The following is a 19,966-nucleotide window of genomic DNA, read 5'->3' on the forward strand; positions in this document are numbered from 1 at the left end:
CCCCAGCATAAATGATTGCAGTCCCTGAGACCCCTTCATCATGCAGCCTTGCTGCTTGTAGAGCGTAAAGAGGCCAGCATCTCTAGAGGGCTCAACACTACACAGCTGCTCCCCAGCGCTGGAGGATTTTGAGGTAGATTTAAGGGTTACATCCAAACAACTAAATTGGCTTAACTATTTATAGAAAACAGACTTTTGGCATACTGGTGTGCTCTGGCAAAATGCTGTGACCATAAGCAAAGCAGAGTAGCTATTCTTTACCAACACAACACTTTAGGTCTTTCCTGAGTGCGGCTTGGCTACACACTCAGAGCTGCAGGCACAGACCATGCAGGGCCGGGCCTTTGTTCTGTTCTGGGTCTATACAGTGCCTGGTTCACAGAAATTCTTGTTGGTGCCTAGCTCTCTTACTGCAGTCAGTGAAAGCATCACTGAAAGAAATGTTTTCCTCTCCTCTTATTTTAGGAGCATCCTTTGAAGCAGAGCTTTTAAAAGGAGTGCACAACTTTCTAAATCACGTGACAAAGCTGTTCTGTGTGTTGGTGGCTTTCCCAGTGCTAAGCTACTGCATCAAGGGCAAAAGACGCCCCTATGCAAACAGACCTGAGGCCTGCACAACATCCTCCTGGCAGCTCACATCTCCCACAGCAGATTATGTGGCACAGTCAGTCCTGCCCAGGGAGTTTTGGGGCGTGAACAGAACATGATATACACAGCTCCCAGCAGCTGCACAGCCCTGCAGTTTCTCTCTGGCTCTGAATGAAGACAGCTCCCCAGTACGTAAGCAATAACACCACAGCAGGCACGTGGAGAAACAGACTAGCATGACTCAGACCCCAGACTAAATCTGCACCTTTGCACAGTGCTGACTTTGGGTCATCTCTACAGCTGCAAGTACCCCCACGCAATATTAAATAATGCTAAAAAAACCTCTCTTCCCATCAAATGTTCCAATGAAGCAATTCCTAGGCAACAATGTTTAGTTTATGAATGAGAAGAGCTCATGGTTCATGGTGTGGAAACACAGGAAAACCTTCTCCTTTAGCATACAAGGCATGGAAAGCAAAGGAAACATTTTTGCTCTGCAAGTTGCTTGAGGATAGGCGTGTGAAAGGCCTGGGAACAAACACTATGGAAGAAATGCACCCTGTTCAGCCAGTCAACAACCTGAAAGCACCTATTAGCAAACACCAAACTACCAAGTACTCCTCAGGACAACCTTGCAAAGAAGAGTGGTTTTTCTGCCTGTTAACATGTCTAAGAAGCAAAAATGGTGAAAGCTAACAAGTTGTTGGTTCACTCCCTAAAAAGCACCCACCGACCATCACTTTGTTCATTTACACTGGCAATGCCAACTCATCCAACAATACACAATACAACTTAAGAATTGCATCCAAAGAGAGAAAACAAATTCCTCGTATAATTAAATAATCTTTATTTTATAAAACATAATACAAAGCATCTACACCATTCACTGGTGGAACATTAGTTGCTATTACACAGTAATTCAAACACAAGTTGTTATTTCACACTAGTTCTGCAGTTTCCTTTTACAATTTGCTCTAGCCATTATGGACTAGCCTGAGGACAGGTCCCACCATGTGCTCCATAGCTTGAAAGTTATACTTCTTCTGGGTCTGTGATTCTATGCTGGGGCCCACTAGACAGACTACAAGACCTTGCTCTGAGACATCATTGCTAGCTCTACCTCATAAAGCCATTCCTAATAGCTCTTTTATTTTCTGGTGCCCTTGTTTAAATTCTAAAGCCTCAACATTGATCACAGTGCTCTACTTCCAAACAAGTTTCCCCCAAGTTCAAAGAAGGGGACCACTCAGCCATTAAGTGCATTATCTTTCAAAACATCGTCACGCAAGGTGTTTCATAGATACCTGCAGTCACTAACTGACATCTTATTCATTTGGGCAGGTATGGGCTGCACAGCCCCCACAGAAGGGCTGTAACCATGCATTAAGCTGCACACCAGACCTCAGCAGAGGTCAGAGTCCAAATCATCACAACTGCTCAGGAAACTCTTCTTGGTGGGCAAGTCAACAGCCACACTGAGAAATGGACAGGCTGTTTTCACCTACATTTCTTCAGGACTTGGACTTGCTGCTGAAAGCCCTTATTCCCTGGTCAGGCTGGCTGCTGAAACTCTTTTGGCTCCAAATTTACTGTAATCCTTACTAGAAAAAACCCACCAGACATCCTTTCTTCAACCTGGGAGTCCACCTGAACAAGAAGCAAGATGGCTGATTTTTACATGTGTCTAGCTTACTCCTTTTGACTCCTACCCATAAGCACCACTGTAAAACACCTTGGACTCCTGCTTTTGTGAGGCAAGCCAGATGCTGGGAAGTGCCATGTTCATGTAACAAAGTATTGATGACGGGTCATAGTGAGAAGTGCTTCACTCAAAGCAACAGCATTTTGCCTTTATGCAGCACAGCTTGACACAGACCACCAAGTATTCATCAAAGGTGGCTTACTGTTAACAAATTAAAACACCCCGCGAGGTAGCTAATACTCTACCCACTTAATAAAGTGGGTAAGCTGAGGCAAAAAGGCTCTTTGACATGCCCGACAGCAGCAACAGAGCTCGGAAAGAACCAGCAAGACCCAACCAGCCCTTCTTGTCTCCCTTCAAGGTTCAATAGTCATATTACTGCGCTGTGCTAAATGAGTCGAGTTTCCTTTTCAGGACCAGCTCGCCCACCAGTTGGCTCTGCTAATCTGAAGTGCTTTGGGCTCTTCAGGTCTTTGGCTGCAACAGGCAAGGCTCACAGCAGAACTGGCACCTGAGCTGCACTGGAGGCCTGGTGCTGAGGCTCAAAATAAATGATCATAATAATGACAGCAATAACAAAGGAACAGCGCTTAAGAACATACAGTGAAATAAACACCAGAAGCTGCCAACTGGGGGACAGTTTTTCCCTGCAAATGGGATCAGATAAGTAACACTTACTTTTTTCTCCCAGTGAGGTTCACTTTTTTGCTTAAAAAAGGCCAGATTCTGTGCCTCTCTCTCCTTTAATTATTAGGCTGTAAAATGCTCACTTTTATAAAGTGACCCAGATCCAACCAGGGAGACAGAAGTGAATTCAAAGCCCAGGGGTCAAGGCATCAATTCAGATGATGGAGAGCCAAGGTTAAGTCTCTGGCTTGAACAGAGCAGAGGACAGACTTGAAGCTGGGTAGCTCTTCTGCCTTAGCCACCATGTTTTGAAGATGCATGTTGGCCACTCTTCAACCAGAAATCCCAATTTGGATCAGAGGAAACACTCTTGTCAAAACTGGTATCTATGGTCCTGGGGAAAAACATTAATGCTAGTTTCAAGTGTTTTTCAATCATTTTTCCATAGAGCTCCCAGACATTCACCTACAGTACCCCACTATCCCCAAGCACTGTGGCAGACTCTAGGTTCAGATATGCTGTCTGAATCCAGGGTGACACTTTCGAGGGCAAGAGAAATATACAGCCTTCACTACAAATCACGTTCTGGACCCTGTTCCCTTTAGATTGCCCAAACCGGCAAGTACAGATTGTTTGCAGATTGCTGCAGTAAAACACCCTGCATTTACTGTTCTTATTTTTAAAAGTTACTTACAGCTTGGGGAAGGTATTTGTCTGACAATCTCAAGGCATGCCATTTGGTCTCAGGCTGGCTCCACGCTATGCCTGCATTTGGGCCAATAAGCACAGCAGAGGGAATTTTGGCTTTCTGCAGACAAATCGGGGCTTGGTCCATCAGCCAGAAAACCACTTACTGGCAAGTCCTGGTGGGGCTTCTCATAACAGAGAGTGTTGGTCACTCAAGAGCTAAAAGCAGTATTTGGAGGGTGTGGGTGGAGGTTTAACAGTCAGGGATGAAGAGGAGATAAAAAGTCAGAAAAGTGTTTCCTATCAGGGGCTGTGTCTTTGGGTGTGAATACAGAGCACCTAGTCCTGCAAGGCGCCAGTGCTAATTAGAGCTTCTGGACACTACTGAAAACCAAGTTATCAATATGTTATTTAATAAGTTATTAAAAGGAATTAGCAAGGATAGGAAACAATAACCTACCTAAAAAACCTGTTCTTTCTAGAGTCACGCTCTAGCTCAACCACCAAAATCGTTTCTCCCAAAGGAAACACAGGGATAATGAACAAAGTGCAGGTAACAACCATCATTTTGCATTTATATAGCACCTCTCAAGTAAAGATTTGAAAGTGCATAACACAGATGGATCAGCTCCATCACCCCCAATTCACAGATGGGGAAATTAGGCACAGAGTTAGAGTTACATGACTTGCCCAAGGTCACATAACGAGTTGGTGGAAGAGCCAGGAATCCCAACTCCAATGAAACACTAGAACATGCTTCTTCCTAGCAGTATGAAGAGTCACTCTAGCTGTCTAGATGGCACAGGACACTGAACATGAAGATCTATTGTTATTTTCTCCTCTCTTCCAAGATTCTACCAGTGCTGAAGGAGTTAGCTACTAACATTGCTATTTACACCTGCACTGCTGGACTAGTTAAGTTTAGTCTGTAAAATTAGCCCTTCTTTCACTCATATCATTTAGCGTATGCTTACGTACACACTGAGCCAGCCTCTGCCAGGCCAAACACTGCAGGTCCAATGAATCCATGGCATAGCTCCATGGATTTCAGTGGAGTTATGCCAGGGATAAATCTGGCTCCAGAATTGCTAACGTGTGTTGGCTCCTCTCCCGACAGTGGCATTTCAGGCACGATCCCCTTCTTGCCAGATTGTGAACTCGAGGAAGTCTTTACTCAGCATCCAGTCAGTGGTTTTTCAGATGTCCATTAGTTTTCAAGTGTAACTCATCACTCCTCCGACTCCTCCAAGCACGGTACTTCTTCATGCTCTTCCTCCTAGCGAAGCGACAGATGCTGACCATGAAAACCCAGGAGACAGCATACATGATGACACCACCCAGCTTAATGTACCACCTGGGCTTGGGAGAAGCAAGCTCACAGTACATCAGCCAGGCCCCCACTCCAATCCGCACCCCAGTGAAGAGGACCACGAAGAAGAAATCCACCACATCGCCTGTGAAACTGTGGTAACATCCCATCTCCTTCAGGAACCAGCGGGCCTGCAGCAGCGGGTTAGTGATCTCACTACCAAAGATGACGGCATTGACCTCCGCAGCTGACTCCCCGAGTGCCAACGATGCTGTGATGCCCAAGATGCTCACCAGATGGTGGGCCAGCATCAGGGCACCCTCTGCCTGGAAGTACACACACCAGCAAAGGTCGAAGAGGAAGTAGCCCAAGCTAAGGCACAGCACATGTACCTGAAGAGTTGTGTTTGGTGATCCTGAAATATAAAGACACCAGACAGAGCTTTAAAGCATGGAGGCAACAAGCAGGTGGGATCTGAGACAAGGAACGGGTATTTACCTTCAGCACTGGCAGGCTGGTATTAGCTTGTACTGATCACAGCTCAGCTGGAGAAGTCAGACAAGTCACAATACTATAGTTGTTAGTCTAACAGCTGCATGCATGTAATGGCCACACAACGTGATCACACGCTCTGCCAGATTGCAGCTGGGGAGGGCCATTACACTAGCAAAATACAGTACCAGTCTCTCCATTTCTCTAGTACTTTCCATCACAAAGCAGCTCAGCTATCATTACAATCATCATTCCTCAAGTGGGCTGGATACTGAGGTGGTAGGAGAACCCCACTTTGTGCCATCACCCACTGGGGGACTTGGGACCGTGACTTCCATTACTCACCTGGGTGACTCAAAGGCCAGGGACCATCAATAAAGCCAATGTAAGCAGAGAGACAGGTAGCAAGGATGCCATGGGTCAGTGTGACCAGCCTGCAGCTCCATTCATAATTCCGGTGCTTGTAGCGATGGCAGAACCAAGCATAGAGAGAGAACCAGGCAAGCAGACTGTAGGCTACCCGCAGAGGCAGAGCGAACAGCATCCTGTCACAGGAACAGAAAAACAAAATGCATCAGAAGCTCTAGCCTTCAGCAGTGTTAGCACAACCCAGTACAGCATTTCACCCATAACCATCCCAGCACTGAGCGTACAGTGCTGTTTCCTGATGGTGTTGCTTGCTCCTGACAAAGTTTTTCTGCAGAGGAACTGCGATTCCTCTGGGGAAAGGCCTACATCAAAGAAGCGTATCCTTGAGAATTAGGGCAGATTCACCATGTGGCCACCAGCAGACAGACCCCCACCAGCATCACCTCAGCTGTGGGAAGATGCACTGAAAGCAATGACCTTGCAAGCTAGTGAGTTCCTAGCCTGGTTAAACAGAAAACATACCACGACTTGGTAAAGCAGCTCGGGGGACTTCCCCAACCAGTCTATGATGCAGGATCTGCTGGGATACGTTAGTGCTCATCTGCACTGCCTGAGGGACAGGCTGAGGAGCACCACATCCAGCAATAAGGCTTTGATCCAGAGCTACACCTGCCCCTTCATTTTAGTTCCCTGCCCATATATCTGCATTTGACTGGTCTGCTTGTGTTGCCCCACCTGACCTACTCACCCTGTCACGCTGTTTGCTAGCTTGGTTCCTCCTCTCCTGAAACAAAAAACCAAGAAAACCCAAAACACACACAGTCTCTTGCTAGGTCCACTGCTAATCAATCTTCCCAGTGCAGTGACACCAATTGCAAATAGGTCAAAAGAAACACAAAGGCATTGCCATCTCCTCCTGCTACTGAATTTTAACCTTCTAGCATCAACACATTTCCAGGACAATTTGGGGGAAAAAAACCACTGTAAAATCCCCTTGTCCTCCCCAGGAAAACTTCCAGTGAAACAACATATAGTTCAGGCTTCTTCATGAGCGTCCAAGGACAAAGCTCAGATTAGAACAAAGCACCCCCCAGCAAATGGTGATCGGATGAAGCAGCCCACCACCTTTGGGAGCAGCCAAGCACTCACAGCCAGTCCCTTTCCTACCCCTGGCTGCAGTGCACAAGTGCCCCTGCCCTGCCCTGCCCCTCTCCTCACCAAGGCACTGGATGCTCCCTCCTCTGCAGTTTGAGAGGAGCAAGACAAGGTGAAAACCACTTAACCCTCCTAACTGCAGACTTCATTCCATCTCTTCTGGCACCAAGACCTCCAAATCTTTTTGATACAAAAGGATTAGAAGCCATGCCCATCAAGATTTTTTCAGCAGTATTTCTTTTATACACCTTCCCTCACTCACTGTGCAATACAGAATCTCTCAAACAAGCAAAAGACATACTGCCAGAACAAAATTACAGGGCATAAACATCTGTGGAGGATATTGTTCTTGTTGCTAAAAGCCCCCCAAATACTCCAATATCTACATCTTGTTCCTATTTATAATACCTTTCCATGAAATATAAGATGTGTCTCATTACTTCTGAGCATTCAGGGAAGCACATCAAAAGAAGTTGAGTCACGCTCTGGGATACCTGAGTTTCCAGTTGCGTAACAGCAAAAGCACCACTGGTCCTGCTGGTACCTTCTGACCAGCGTGCTGGATTCTCTGCCAGGGCTGGGGAACACCAAAAGGACTACACGTGATGAGGAGTCAGATTTGCAATACCTAACCTTCCTGTTTGGCCTCTTGCAAGTATGACTAGGAATGACTTAGGAGGCTGTGTAAACAAAACCATTACAGTATAATGGGCCTCAGGAACATGGGGAAATGAAATAAGGATGTGATTAACTGCTCTGAGCAGGTGTTTCCATTAACATTCCTGGTACTTGAGGTCCATAAGCATTTAGAGTCAGGGCAAATAGGGCTGGAAGAATTCTGATGTGACAAAAGGGATTGACCAGCTGAAGAAGGCTGGTAGAAGGAAGAGAAATGACCTTTTAAACATTTTGAGGCGTTTTCCACACCTACTTGTGAAGAAGATGTTTCTCCATTCCCTGGAAAGAAAGATGGGGACTACCTTCCAATTGCACATCAGAGCTCAGTATCTGTCATGAGCACATACAATGTATATTGCACCTGTGATTTACACCTGCCCCCACACACTGGAAAGGGCAATATCCCTTAAAAATATCAGTAGTTATAATCATTTGTACCACCAGTAGCAATGGGGTCACAAATGAAAGCAGGCTCTGCAATAATTACGTGAGCCTAAAATCCTAGTCCAGAACAGCCCTGCCCTCCCTGAAAGAGCTTAAAACCGAGATGGGCACCTCCAGCAAAGCACTGTTATCTCTTTTTTTTTTTTTTTTCCCCTTCCCCTGTACAAATGAGAAAATGGAGGAGCCCAGGGAACCTAAACAACGTCCCCCAAACCACGGACGCAGCCTGCCCAGCCGACCCGAGCCCTCCCGCAGCCAGCAGCCTCCCTCTCCGGGATGCAGCCGCCCTCCCTCCCTCCCTCCCTCCCTGCCGCCCCGCGGGCCTGGCGACGAACGAGCCCCGCTCCCCCCGCTCCCGCCGGCCCCGCTCTTCCCCAGCGGCTGCCGCAGCTTTGCGGGGACCGGCCGCACGCAGCCGCCGGAGCCGGGCCCGGGCCCCCCCGGCCGCCCTCGCCGCGGGGGAAGGCGCCCGCCCCGGGGCAAGCCGGCGGGACCGGGCCCTTCCCGCTCGGCCCGGCCCCGCAGCACCCACCTGGAGGGACGCGGCTGCTGGGGCCGGCCCGGCCCGGCCTACCTCCGCCGCCCGGGAAGAGGAAGCGGCGGCGGCCGAGGGGCACCTGCTGGCGAGGAGGAGGGACGGCAAGGAGGGAGCCGCATGGCTCCTAAAGCCAGCCGAGAGGCCGGCGGCCTCGGGGTCTGGCCCCCACTGCTCTACCCGGCGGGTCTCTGTCGGGCGGGGAGGACCTGGCTGCAGCGCCCGGGAGGCTGTCGCTCCCCCAACGAGAGGGGGGTCAGGTTCTCCCCCGGCTCACGCACCCACACGGAGCATCATCGCTTCAGTCTGTGGGCACGGGAGATCAGTCCCACGCACCCGGGACCCGCTCCGGTCATCTCACGCGTCCCAAAGAGAAGGGGCTGCGGGCAGGCAGACCTGGGCTCCCTCCGCTCGCACCCAGGTAGCGCCTGGCGCGAACCCGCCGTTCTGCAGAACTTGCAAAACCGTGTCAGGATAGCACCCGCTGCAAGGTAGCGTACCCCGCGGGGTTTAGCATCCAGGCGCAGCACAGAGCTTGCAGCTTCAGCAGGCTGGGAAAGCACACGGCCCTGCCCGAAACGTACCCTCTCATCCAATGCTTATGCAGCAGTTACAAAGCCTAGCAATTTCTTCTCGCTACAAGCATTCAATGCTAACCCACATCTTTTCTCTCGCCCGCCTTCATCTGCATCCACACAGCAGCAAAATACAGGGCTTATGCGGGACACCTAAAGTAGCTTACACAAATGTTCCTCCAACCAACACACTCCTTTTGTAAGCTGCAGCCGAAACAACCTCTCACACCCAGAAGTAGGGTTGTTTTTTTTCCTTCATCCTGTCAAGTTTTACCTTTTGAAATACAGGTGGTGGCAGTTGCTTGTCCTGCCTCTTACAGCACTTGTAATAAGCCCATTTTCAGCTGGATCTCTATCTTACTTTTCCAGTTCAGGCCAGGCACAGGTTCCTATTGCTACAAGATACTCATTCTTCAGCTGTTTCAGCACAACATCCTCACCAGCATTAATAGTGCATTTGCTTCTCTGACAAATCTTAGGTCTCATCTTGCTTTCCCTCACCTTTGCTAGACCAGGCACCGGGCCCCCTCCAATAGCCCCAATAATGACTGAGATGGAGATGTTCTAGTATTAAGCTTTGGATAAAGAAGCGTTGACAGACAGAAAGCTATAGAGCTAACATTGACTCATAGCACAGAAACTGAGCAGCCAGGAAGAACAACAAAGATGGTCACGGAAGAGCACTCTGAAAGTCCTAACAAGGCAAGGACCATTTAATGCCCGAGGTAGAATGTAGAGAAGGAGTTGTGGGTGGTTTTGTCCTAGATCATACAGTGTGCAAAATTTGCATCTAGCAAGATGCAAGGCGGCAAGTTAAATCATCTCCCAGTGGATTGTAGCAGAAGTTAGGTGCAGCTTATACACTAATTTTCTTGTTTGCTTTGTGCAGAGTCAGCCATTTAAATAGGCAGGCTGAGTTGCACTGGCTCAGTTTGCCTGCAGATGAATACCATTCAGCAAAACAGCTCAGGACAGGAACCTCTGCTCACACTGCTACCCCTTTTACTATAGCTACATCCTCCCTCAGCAGTACATTCTTTCTTCTTGTCTTCTTTCTGTACCTATTCTAACAAGAGCTTACAGTACCAACGGGTCACAGAAGGTATTAACTTGCGAAACACTGGGAGACTTCTTGTCCAAAAATAAACTGGAAATACACGAGAGCCCAATGGCCTTCCTCAGTGATAGGCCAAGACTGATGCTCACTTTTTGTGGCTGTAAAAGCCCTCAAGGATATTTGACAGATAAAAATCAGGCACCTGTATTAAAAATTACATTCTTTGAAATGTTAGCAAATAAGAAATCCAATGGGATACTGAGGGTGGAGCCAGATGCTTTTCGAGCATCACATTAGAGAGTTTAACACTAAAACTATCCTTAGATGAGATGTGGTGCATGACCACCTGAGGGCACTTACTTTTCTTCAAATCTCACAGGATAACTACCATCAGTTCTGTTTTGTATGCAAGCAAGCTGGGTGCACTGGGTTATTGTCCCTCAGCTGAAGGGAGTTTTCTTGTTGGAAGCCAAGCCCAGACCCACCTCCACTCCAGACAGCAGAGTCCTGGCCCAGCAGTGGCAGGTTCTCAGCTGGAAACAGCCACTCAGCAGTGGCTCAGGACATCTCATAACACCAAAGGTTTTTTCACACTTTCAGTTGCTTCTCCAAAGATAGTGTAGGCAAACCACCTTGCAACCCAAGCCTTCTGAATTTGTCATTCCTAGGATGAAACGCAGCAACAGAGAGGCATTGGTGCTGCAGAAAAAGAAAGGGAACCTGCAATGTGGGCCATGACTAGATTTTAACAGTTACCCTGTGACCTCGTGTCTATCAAGAGCAAACACCTCAGTTTAATGGCCCATTCTTAAGTTCCCTGCGATACTGACCGTGATTCATTGGCAAGGCAGGTTATGGGTACATTAGTCACAAATCTGAGCTTCAGCTGACCCTCATCTATCCTTCACATCTCAAGCCTGAGCTCCACAGCACATGGCTCCATCTGTGCTTGTTTCCCCACCAGCTTACTCCTTCCTGAACTGCACGAAGGGCATAAGCCAGAGCTTTGTCAATGACTACTAGCCTTAGCATGCTTAGGTTACCCTCAAGCTTGTTTTCCTCAGCATTAACTTCAGCTGCCTCCTCAAGACCTGGAACAAAAGAACATTACAGCAACCGTTTCTTTTTAAAAAGAGAACATAACTTTATTAGAAGTGTCATCACTCATCGGATTTTTTGGAAGAGCACAGTGACTCTGGCAAGACCATACCTCACGAGGCCAGCCCTCCACAGCAATGCTGGCAACCTATCAGGAGTGCAAGGCTCCTGTTTAGAAAAACATATTAGCCTGCTAACTTGCCTGGATTCACAGCTGCAATGCATTCAGAGGGCACGTCAAAAATTAGGTTATTTCATGTCATTTTCTAATCTCTCCAGACACATTATTCTAACCGTCAACCAAGGCAGATATCTGCCCTGAACAGTGCCAGAGTCAGTGAGATAAGAGGCATGGAGGAACTAGTAAGGCTGCATCCCCACAGCAGCTGTATTCCCTTTGCTCCCCTCCTTCATCTCCGCAGCAGGGGTGACACCTCACTTGAGCAAGAGCCACACAGGCTGTTTCAGGGGCTTTTTAGCTCCATAAAAAAGCTCCTCTAAACAAGATCTTTGAAAGCAGGAAGGAAAGGCAACCAGCCTTGCTAAGCCTGAGGGCAACACAAGCCCATTTGTTTCTCAGCTGTAAGTGAGGCTTTTATGGGAGAGTAAGTCTGAACTGCAGCCTTAAATAGAGGGAAATTCACATTAAAACCCCAGGGGGAATGTCAGAACATGATTCTGAGAGGTAAAAAAACCAAGAGAACTGGTCCATACTCTGAGACCTGCTGGTATGGGAGCAGATGTTACACTGAGATCTGCCTGAACATTAGTCACCCCTGAAAATACAGTCACTTAGACTTGTTAGCCATGCATTCAGCTTAAGCGGCTTGTAAATGAGCCAACCCCAGAACAGAAAAAGCATCCAGAGAGGGCTCTTCTCTTATCATCTCTCACCCACAAAGTGCCCGATATTTTTTTTTTTTAAAGCAATCCAAGGCTAGGTGAACACCTGCTTATGGAGTTTATTGGCACAAGTCTAATTTTTGACTCTAGTTTGCAAGGGAGTTTGCAAGGGCCTGAGTCAATCCCAGTGAAGTCACACTGCTCTAAGATCAGTATCTGCTTGAATGCAAGTATTTTAAAAAAAGGGAAAAAAAGAAATGTATCATTACAAATAATGAGGTAAAACATTGTCTCACCTCAAGTACCATCACTTCACACGCTCAAAGGACAACTCCACTATATCCCTGCAAGCACTTGAATCTTGTTCAGAGGCTTTCATCCAAGTACTTAGTCAAGCATGTTGTCCAACTCCAGGATTAAGGGAGAGTGAGGCTCAGTAAATTTTTGCTAGGTCACACCCCTACCTGGTCCCACTGGCAGGAAGACAGGATTTTTCAGATTTGATTTTCTGGCTCTACAGTACAAAATAATTCTACCTCCAAAATGAGTACAGAACATACAGATTGTGCAATTATTGGTTGTAGACTGAATAGGTCTGGCATTGCCACCCTTGCTGAGACTGTACCGTTGGTGGAGAAGTCAGGGAATCAGAGTTCAGTAGACATGTCAGGTTCCTCAGTTTTCCACTCAAACCCCTCTTCCTTCAGCTCTCCCATGTTCATAGCGCTGATTCATCTCCTCCAGACCACTGCCAGTGCCAGAAAGTCAATTCCACATCACTTTTAGGAGATCTTTTCACAGGAATAGTCTTCAGTAGCCAGGACTCTAGCCCAAGGGATTGTCATCCACAACCCATTAATGAGCTCTCAAGTGCCCGTTAGTTTTCACAGGTGCATTCTTACTCCTCAGGCTTGTCCAGGAATGATATTTTTTCATCATTTTCCTCCTGACAAAGCGGCATATTTCAAGCATGAACCCCAAAGATACAGTGTACATGGCCAGGCCTCCAGCCTTGAGGAGCCAGCTGGGATCAGGGGATGTCACCATCGCATACAGGATCAAAGCTCCTACTCCGATTCGCAGCACCAGGAAGAGGAACACAAACAAGAAATCCACCACCTCTCCCAGGAAAGTGTGGTAACACCCCATTTCCCGCAGAAACCAACGGGTCTGGAGCAGTGGGTTGGTGATCTCGCTCACAAATACAACAGCATTGACTTCTGTAGCAGACTTCCCGAGCCCCAGCACCATGATCATGCCGCAGATGCTCAGCGTGTGATGGAACAGCATTAGGACTCCCTCTGTCTGGAAATATAGGCACCAGCCCAGGTCAAAGATAAAGTAACCCAAGGTCAGGGACAGCACATGGATCTGAAGAGATGTGTTTGGTGAACCTGAAATGAAAGATGTACATAAGCCTGGGTTCTTATTTGAGACATTCTTTTACAATATGCAGCAATAAAGGTTGTGAGTATGCCTCTTTCCTCCTCAGTTTCCAGCCTGATCCTATGGGCTAAAACTTCAGCCTGCCCAGCATACCCAGGCAGGCCATCCCATCCTGCCACACTTCTGTTTCTCTTTCTCTCTCCACCCTTTTAGACAGCAGCAATGGAAAGCCTGACCCCCATCAGCAGAACTATTTGGGATTTAATGACAGAAAACAGCAAACAAAACGCCACAGCCAAATGCCAAGAGTTATTACACCCTGAAAGATATGAACAGCACTTGGCCTATTCTCAACACATTGCTACACCTAATGCTGCAATAAACTCAAGCTGCCAACCTGAAAACTTTCATTATGTACATGGATAAAACAAACAAGCAAGAATAGAAAGATTAACAGTAAGAGGTGGTAAGGGCTGGAGAAGAAGTAAGAGAGTTAAAATCCTGCCCCCAAAACATACACATAAGAGAACAGACAACGAAAGCAATCAGCCCCCCGCTCCACCTGTAACAGAACCAGAGGTGTCCACACTGCATGACAAGGACACGTGTCAGGGTAAGACTCCAAACATACCTGCATGGCTCAGAGGCCAGGGGCCATCCAAGAGAGCAACGTAACCAGAGAGGCAGGTGACAATCACCCCGTGCAGCAGGGTGACCAAGCGACAGCTCCACTCGGAGGAACGGTGCTTGTTCCGGTAGCAGAAGCAGGTGTACAGAAACAGCCAGGCGACAAGGCTGCAGGTCACCTCGAGAACAATGGAAACCATCCTGCTGAACACAGAGCAAAGGCGTCATGAGCGCAGCAGCCCTCTCGGCAAGGGGTGTTCATGCAGATTATCTGCCTCAGTATCCACCCCAGCCCAGTCATGGAAACCCAAGGGGGAAAAAAAAAAAAACAACCCCAAACCAAAACCAAAAAAACAACAAAAAAACCCCAAACCCCAAACCAACCAACCAAACACAAAACAGCAAAACACACACGAGCAAAACAAACCAAGCAGCACCAAAAGATGCCTTGTACCCTTCCCGTGAGCATGTGCTGTCCTGAGCCCTCTTCAGCACCCTTCCCCTGCAAGCCCCTCCTCATTACCAAGACCCTAACGCGTCTGGGGAAAAAGAAAATCCCAGCACACACCCCCCCCTCCCGAGCCAAAGCGTCTCAGCTCCCCCTCGGGGGCCGGCAGACAGAGCGGCGGGGACCCGGGACACCCCGGGGGGGGGGGAGCCCGGCACACCTGGGGGACCAGACCCCCTTCCCCCGCAGGGCATGGGGCAGAACAGGCACCCCCGGCGCGGCCCAGGGCAGCGCTTGCCCCGGGGTCACCCAGCAGCCCGGCGCCCTCCTGCCCGCTCCTTACCCCGGGCTCGCTGCTGCTGCTGCTGCTGCTGCCGGACCGGGACCGGGACCGGGACCGGGACCGGGACCGGGACCGGGACCGGGACCGGGACCGGGACCGGGACCGGGACCGGGACCGGGACCTGCCGCCCGGCTGCGGACTCCGGGACTGCCCGGGAAGGGAGGCGGTACCGGCGCACCCCGAGAGGCTTTTATCTTCCTTCCCCTTCCCTCCCCTCCCCGCCCCCGGCCGGGGCAGCTCCCCTTGCCCCCAGCCGCTCCCTATCCCCGTTTGCTCTGCCCCGCTTACCTACCCCGGAGGCGAAAAAAAGGATCCGAGCAGCGCGGCTGCGTGCCCCGGGGCAGGGAGAGGGGCCGTGCTGCCGGGGGACGGTGCGGGGAAGGGGAAACCGGGTAGGCGAAATGAGGGGACAGGCGTTTGGAGTGTGTCAGCCGGGCTGGTACCTCCGTCCAGCCTCAGCCTTCCCGCTGTAAGAGTCCCAGAGGGTCCCCGGACCTTAATGTGGCTGGATGTTCTCTCTGATGAAGGAGACTAAAGTGGAGAATAAAGGTGGATCAGGCAAGAGGGGAGGTGCTTTTGTCCTGCTGGTGTTGTGTTTTGGTTTTTTTTTAAAAAAAAAAAGCGTCCTGGAGGTCTCTTTCAAGTTTTGTACCGGTTTTGAAGATAGCAGCCGGGCGGGTGGGCTTCTGGTGCCCACCTTTGTGTTGTCCTGCGCTGACTGCAAGGAGGGGAGGCTGAGAGAGCAGCCGGAAAGGTTGGGACTGCTTGGATCCGGAGCTGGGGAGTGGCGTGGCGTGTGCCGGGAGATGTGACGCGGAACACGCAGAACAGGATGAGTGAGCGAGGAGCTGAGCTGGGGCTGAGCACCAGGGCCGGGCAGAGGCAGGCGTGAGTAACCAGGAAAGGGCTGTGCTTCCTCCAAGCCCTGACAGCATTCTCAGCGCTGGTACCATGTAATTTCTGTTTATTCATTTTGCTTGAAAAACTGTCTAAAGGAGATCGGGTGTTGCAAACAACCCAAACCCTCCCTACAGCCAAAAGCTCTATGCCGGGAGTGAAACCAATCACTCAGAGCGTGAGAGGCCTCATCTATGGTCACTTAGGCCTGTCGTGTGTGCTGCACTCCATAGGATGTTTCTCTGTGTTATAAATTAAAGCACGTTAAAATATGCTTCTAGTTGAATTGTGGATTATAGGTTGCTCTCATATTTGAGCTAAAACTTCCTGATTTTTCTCTCCTTTGCCAGCATTTTGGCCCCCACTCTGAAGCGAAGCCCCCAGGCTGTGCAGGCAGGGACCCCCGGCACAGAGAAAGGGGATCGCATTGCAGCTCGGGCACTAGTCCCCGCTGCCATCTGTAAAGGTGAGCCTGAATTTAAGCTCAGCTACTGAAGGCGTTGTATTGGAGTGTTAGGATCTATGCTAATTCTACCAGGACTGTAAGTCCCAACGCTGTGAGCATCAGGAATGATGAAGGCACTTGATGGGATCATTTGAACACTTAAAAATTCTCAAAGTCTCCCTTCAGGCGACAGGGAAAACTGGGAAGGGCAAGGACCAGAGCCCTGTTCTCCCAGCTTGCACTCACTCTCCTCACAGGTGGAAAACAGGGAAAGAAAGGGGAATGAACAATAAAATAAAGTAAATACCAACAGCAAATTGTTAATTTTCCAACCTTTCTCAGTCCTGCATGAACTTGCTCACTGCTAAACATCATGGATATATCAGGTACCCCACCTCCTATCTGGCCTGTACACTCACTTAGAGCTCTGGAGTTGCAGTTAAGTGGAAAAGTCACCCTTGATGTCAGTCATTAACAGGAGTGCATCTCCGATATGCACTCTAGCATCTGTCAATACAAAGTCAGGAGTATTTGTCCATTTTGTATGCTGAGGATGCCAGTTCGGTTGTCTCTGGCTGAGAAAAAGAGCAGGAACTAGAGAGAGAGAGGTCTACCTACAGACAGACCTTAACTTCCAAAGGCATACCATGTCCTCGATTTGATTTTGGAGCTGAGTGGGATCTGGCTCATTTCTCCAGAGAGCTTGTGAATGACCAGACCACAGATAAAAATAAAAGATGAATGGGGTTGCACCCCTTATACTCACAAGCAATAGGGATGGGACCCACAGAGGTGTTTTTAGACAGGCCCTCAGCTGACAGCTGGCTCTTCACTCCCACATGGGCTTCACGTCACTGATGCTTAAGTCCCAACGGTGGAGGAGCGGAGGAGTTCTTCTCCTCAAGAGAAGAGTAGGGACAGAGACCGTGGAGACTGTTCAGGCACAAGGGCTGCTTTGGTAGCAGATCAGGTCGTTCAGGAGATTATGTGAGCTCTTATAGCCACTATGAGGCACATCTGCTTGTGAGCAATTGTTCCCTGCATTGTTTATCTATGGCTGTGGGAGGTGACTCTTAGGCTTGGAAAGCTGGAATTTCCTGCTCTGTATATTTTTAATCCCTGAGATGCTCCTGTGAGGCTGGAAGTATTCCTAGAAGACAGGGGAATGAAGACCTTTCCTTTCCAACTGTAGCTTTTTGTGAAACAAACAAGCTGCTAGTGTTTGTTTTCCTATTCAGAACCACTTTATCAATAAATCTGAGAGACTTGTTATTGTGTTTATAAACTTTTCAGTGGAGATCAGCTCTCATGATGTGTTTGCACAACACCTGGCAGAGCTTGGCTTTGATCTTAGCTGCAATACTAATGGACAGATACCGTTATTGAGCATTTAATACATTCTTAATTTCCCTCCCAGCTTTCAGAAATAACATTCCAAAATCTATGCAGTGCTGCTTTTGTGGGAGCAAATTACTTAGAGAAATTTCTGAAAATTAAATGGAATAGTCCTTGTCAGTTAAGAACCAGATTTTTATCTTGATGTTTCTTCTCTGTACTGTAAGAGCGTATACAGGTACAGTAACTTGTAAATATATTATAGTAAATAGTCAGCTGCCTTTCACAACTTTATTTTTGGTCTTTTTTTGACAAAGAGGCTCACGAACCTCTGGGAGCCTTTACCAAGTGTTTAAGTAGACTGTCAGCTGACTCTGAAATCAGTAACCAAGTTACAACTCAGCTACCAGGTATAGGATTAATGCAGGAATTACTGGGCAAAATTTGCAGGCGAGGGTTATGAAGGCAATCAGAATGGCCACTTCTGAGCTTTTAAATAATTGCTTATAATCTATGAAATCACTCGAGATTTTTCACAATAGAAATGAGCTGGAAACTGGAGTTTTGCTGAGGGTCAGTGTAATAAATATCTATGATGGCTGGCAGCAGAATCAGCTGTAACGTTCATCATTTGTGAACAATGCTATTTAGCACAAGTTGAGGACTGGGAGAAGGGAAGGATTATCATCACCATTGCCTAATGGGGACTAAGTCATTTGTCCAAGGTCATGCAGGAAGTAAAATTAGAGAGGATATCCCAAAGGTACAGATCGGTGGTTTAAATTTGTTCTTCCTGTTAATCTTTAAATATTCACAATAGCGAAACATAAAAAAAAAAGAAAAAAAGCAAAAGAGAAAGTGCCATTGTCTTAGCAGTATGCCATCCTGTCATGCACTTATTTCCATTATGGGGAGTATTAATTTTAAGAAGGTCTATATCTTAGGAGGGAGAGGCTGGAGCAAGATCCCTTCATGCCACTTGAACATCTTTTGCATATGGAACTGGCTTTGAATAAGGATTGTAAAATTCTTGCTTAAAAAGCTGGAAGCTTCTTAAGGGGTCTTTATAATTACAGAGTGAGAGCCAGCCACCCCTCTTTTTCATCCTTGGCCAGAGCTGCTGTTTGGTCAAAATCCAAATCCTGATGACTTTATTCATAGGGCTGCAGCACACCCAGTGAACAGTCACAGGCAAAACACTTCTCAGGCTGGCATGAAAAAGGACTGTTTGTTTCATCCTCCCTCCTCCTCTCAGAGTGTTGGCCAGCCCTCACAGGGGCTCGAGTGAGGTGTTTCAGTGAAAGGCCTGAGAGGAAAGGCAGCTCCATGCGGGAGGGGCTATGAATTTGCCGGTTACCACCTACACCTCTGCCTTAAGACTCGCAGCATCTCTTCTCCAAGGGCACAAGCCCGTAGCAATGGACCTGGCAGGATTCAAGCGTGGCAGGTGCAATTGAGTCGTCAATGCGCGTTGGCTCATCTTAGTATGCCATGGGGTTTATGCTATCCCAGCCAGAGACAGGAGAGGAAAATTCTCCTGCACACTTTATCTACAACAATTTGTTTTCTGAACGGATTTTTTTAAAACTATGTCAGAATTGAAATTTTCATGTAAAAGTATACTTTTTTCTAATCTTTTAGACCAGATAAGAGAGAAACACAACTCTGGAAAGGTTTCTTTCCAACAAAACCAACAAAACACTGGCATGTTTTAGTCAAAAAGCAAAACAAATTTCTGTGGATTTGTTCATTCCTGTTTCTCCTACCCTCCACCATTTTAGTACAGTTCCCTTAGTCTCACCCCACCAGCCTCCCAGCCAGTTTAACTCATCTGCTTATGTGAAGTTAATGGAAATGAATCAGGCAAAACACTTAAATTTCATATCAACCCCAATTCTCTCTCTGGTAGCAAAGATCTTGTGTGCGAATAAAAACCAGTCCCTGGTTGTGTACACGTGAGTGCATTCATTTCTAGAGATCTTCCGCTATTAATGTTGGGCAGTGATCACGCAGGCTTTTCCAGCAGGACAGAGGCAGCGCTGGAGGGGAGCTGAGCAGCGATTACTCTGTCTGCAGCACTTGCTTTAGCTCGTTTTGAGAGCCCATCATTATAAGCAATCCCATGGAGGCAAATGGCAGGGGTAAGTTCACGCAGGGAGGGCACGTTGGCATGATCCGTCCCTGCAGCTGACCCAGTGAACAACTAGCTGAGTTGAAATGCAGTTGGTGTAGCACGGTTGTTTTAAAATACTCTTGTAGTATCATTCTCTTGGCTGGAGGAGAATTTGTTTTTTCCTCAAGAATCCTGTGATGAAGATACACCATA

General features: G+C 48.1%; 2 protein-coding genes across 8 annotated transcripts in view; both read right to left on the reverse strand.

The window, feature by feature from the left end:
* LOC142034202 (TLC domain-containing protein 5-like) overlaps positions 1-17,268 on the reverse strand; it is a 58,117-nt gene extending 40,849 nt beyond the window's left edge. Inside the window, exons 1-3 of one of the 3 annotated variants that reach the window (XM_075035032.1) lie at positions 17,072-17,268; positions 14,177-14,373; positions 13,010-13,553 (exon numbers count right to left, since the gene is read on the reverse strand). In XM_075035032.1, the coding sequence (XP_074891133.1) occupies positions 13,015-13,553; positions 14,177-14,372 (735 nt within the window). In that variant the 5' untranslated portion in view covers position 14,373; positions 17,072-17,268 and the 3' untranslated portion in view covers positions 13,010-13,014. Of the gene's footprint in view, positions 1-12,784; positions 13,554-14,176; positions 14,671-14,963; positions 15,103-17,071 lie in introns of those variants that run through there. The other 2 variants (XM_075035033.1, XR_012651549.1) reach the window with 2 other exon arrangements.
* TLCD5 (TLC domain containing 5) lies at positions 1,217-12,651 on the reverse strand. 5 transcript variants are annotated; one of them, XR_012651548.1, is made up of 5 exons: positions 12,456-12,519; positions 10,704-10,882; positions 5,751-5,950; positions 4,583-5,328; positions 1,217-3,311 (listed from the first exon to the last, which is right to left on the reverse strand). XR_012651548.1 is itself a non-coding variant. In XM_075035027.1 (4 exons), the coding sequence occupies exons 3-4, from the start codon at positions 5,947-5,949 to the stop codon at positions 4,790-4,792; spliced, it is 738 nt and encodes a 245-aa protein (XP_074891128.1). In that variant the 5' UTR covers position 5,950; positions 10,704-10,882; positions 12,456-12,519; the 3' UTR covers positions 1,217-4,789. The 5 variants fall into 5 exon arrangements, 4 of the variants coding, with proteins under 4 accessions (XP_074891128.1, XP_074891129.1, XP_074891130.1 ...); XM_075035027.1 differs by having other exon boundaries at positions 1,217-5,328; XM_075035028.1 differs by lacking the exon at positions 10,704-10,882 and having other exon boundaries at positions 1,217-5,328; positions 12,456-12,651.
* Positions 17,269-19,966: the final 2,698 nt, after the last annotated feature.

This window comes from Buteo buteo, chromosome 9 (assembly GCF_964188355.1).
Source record: "Buteo buteo chromosome 9, bButBut1.hap1.1, whole genome shotgun sequence".
Classification (NCBI taxonomy): Eukaryota; Metazoa; Chordata; class Aves; order Accipitriformes; family Accipitridae; genus Buteo; species Buteo buteo.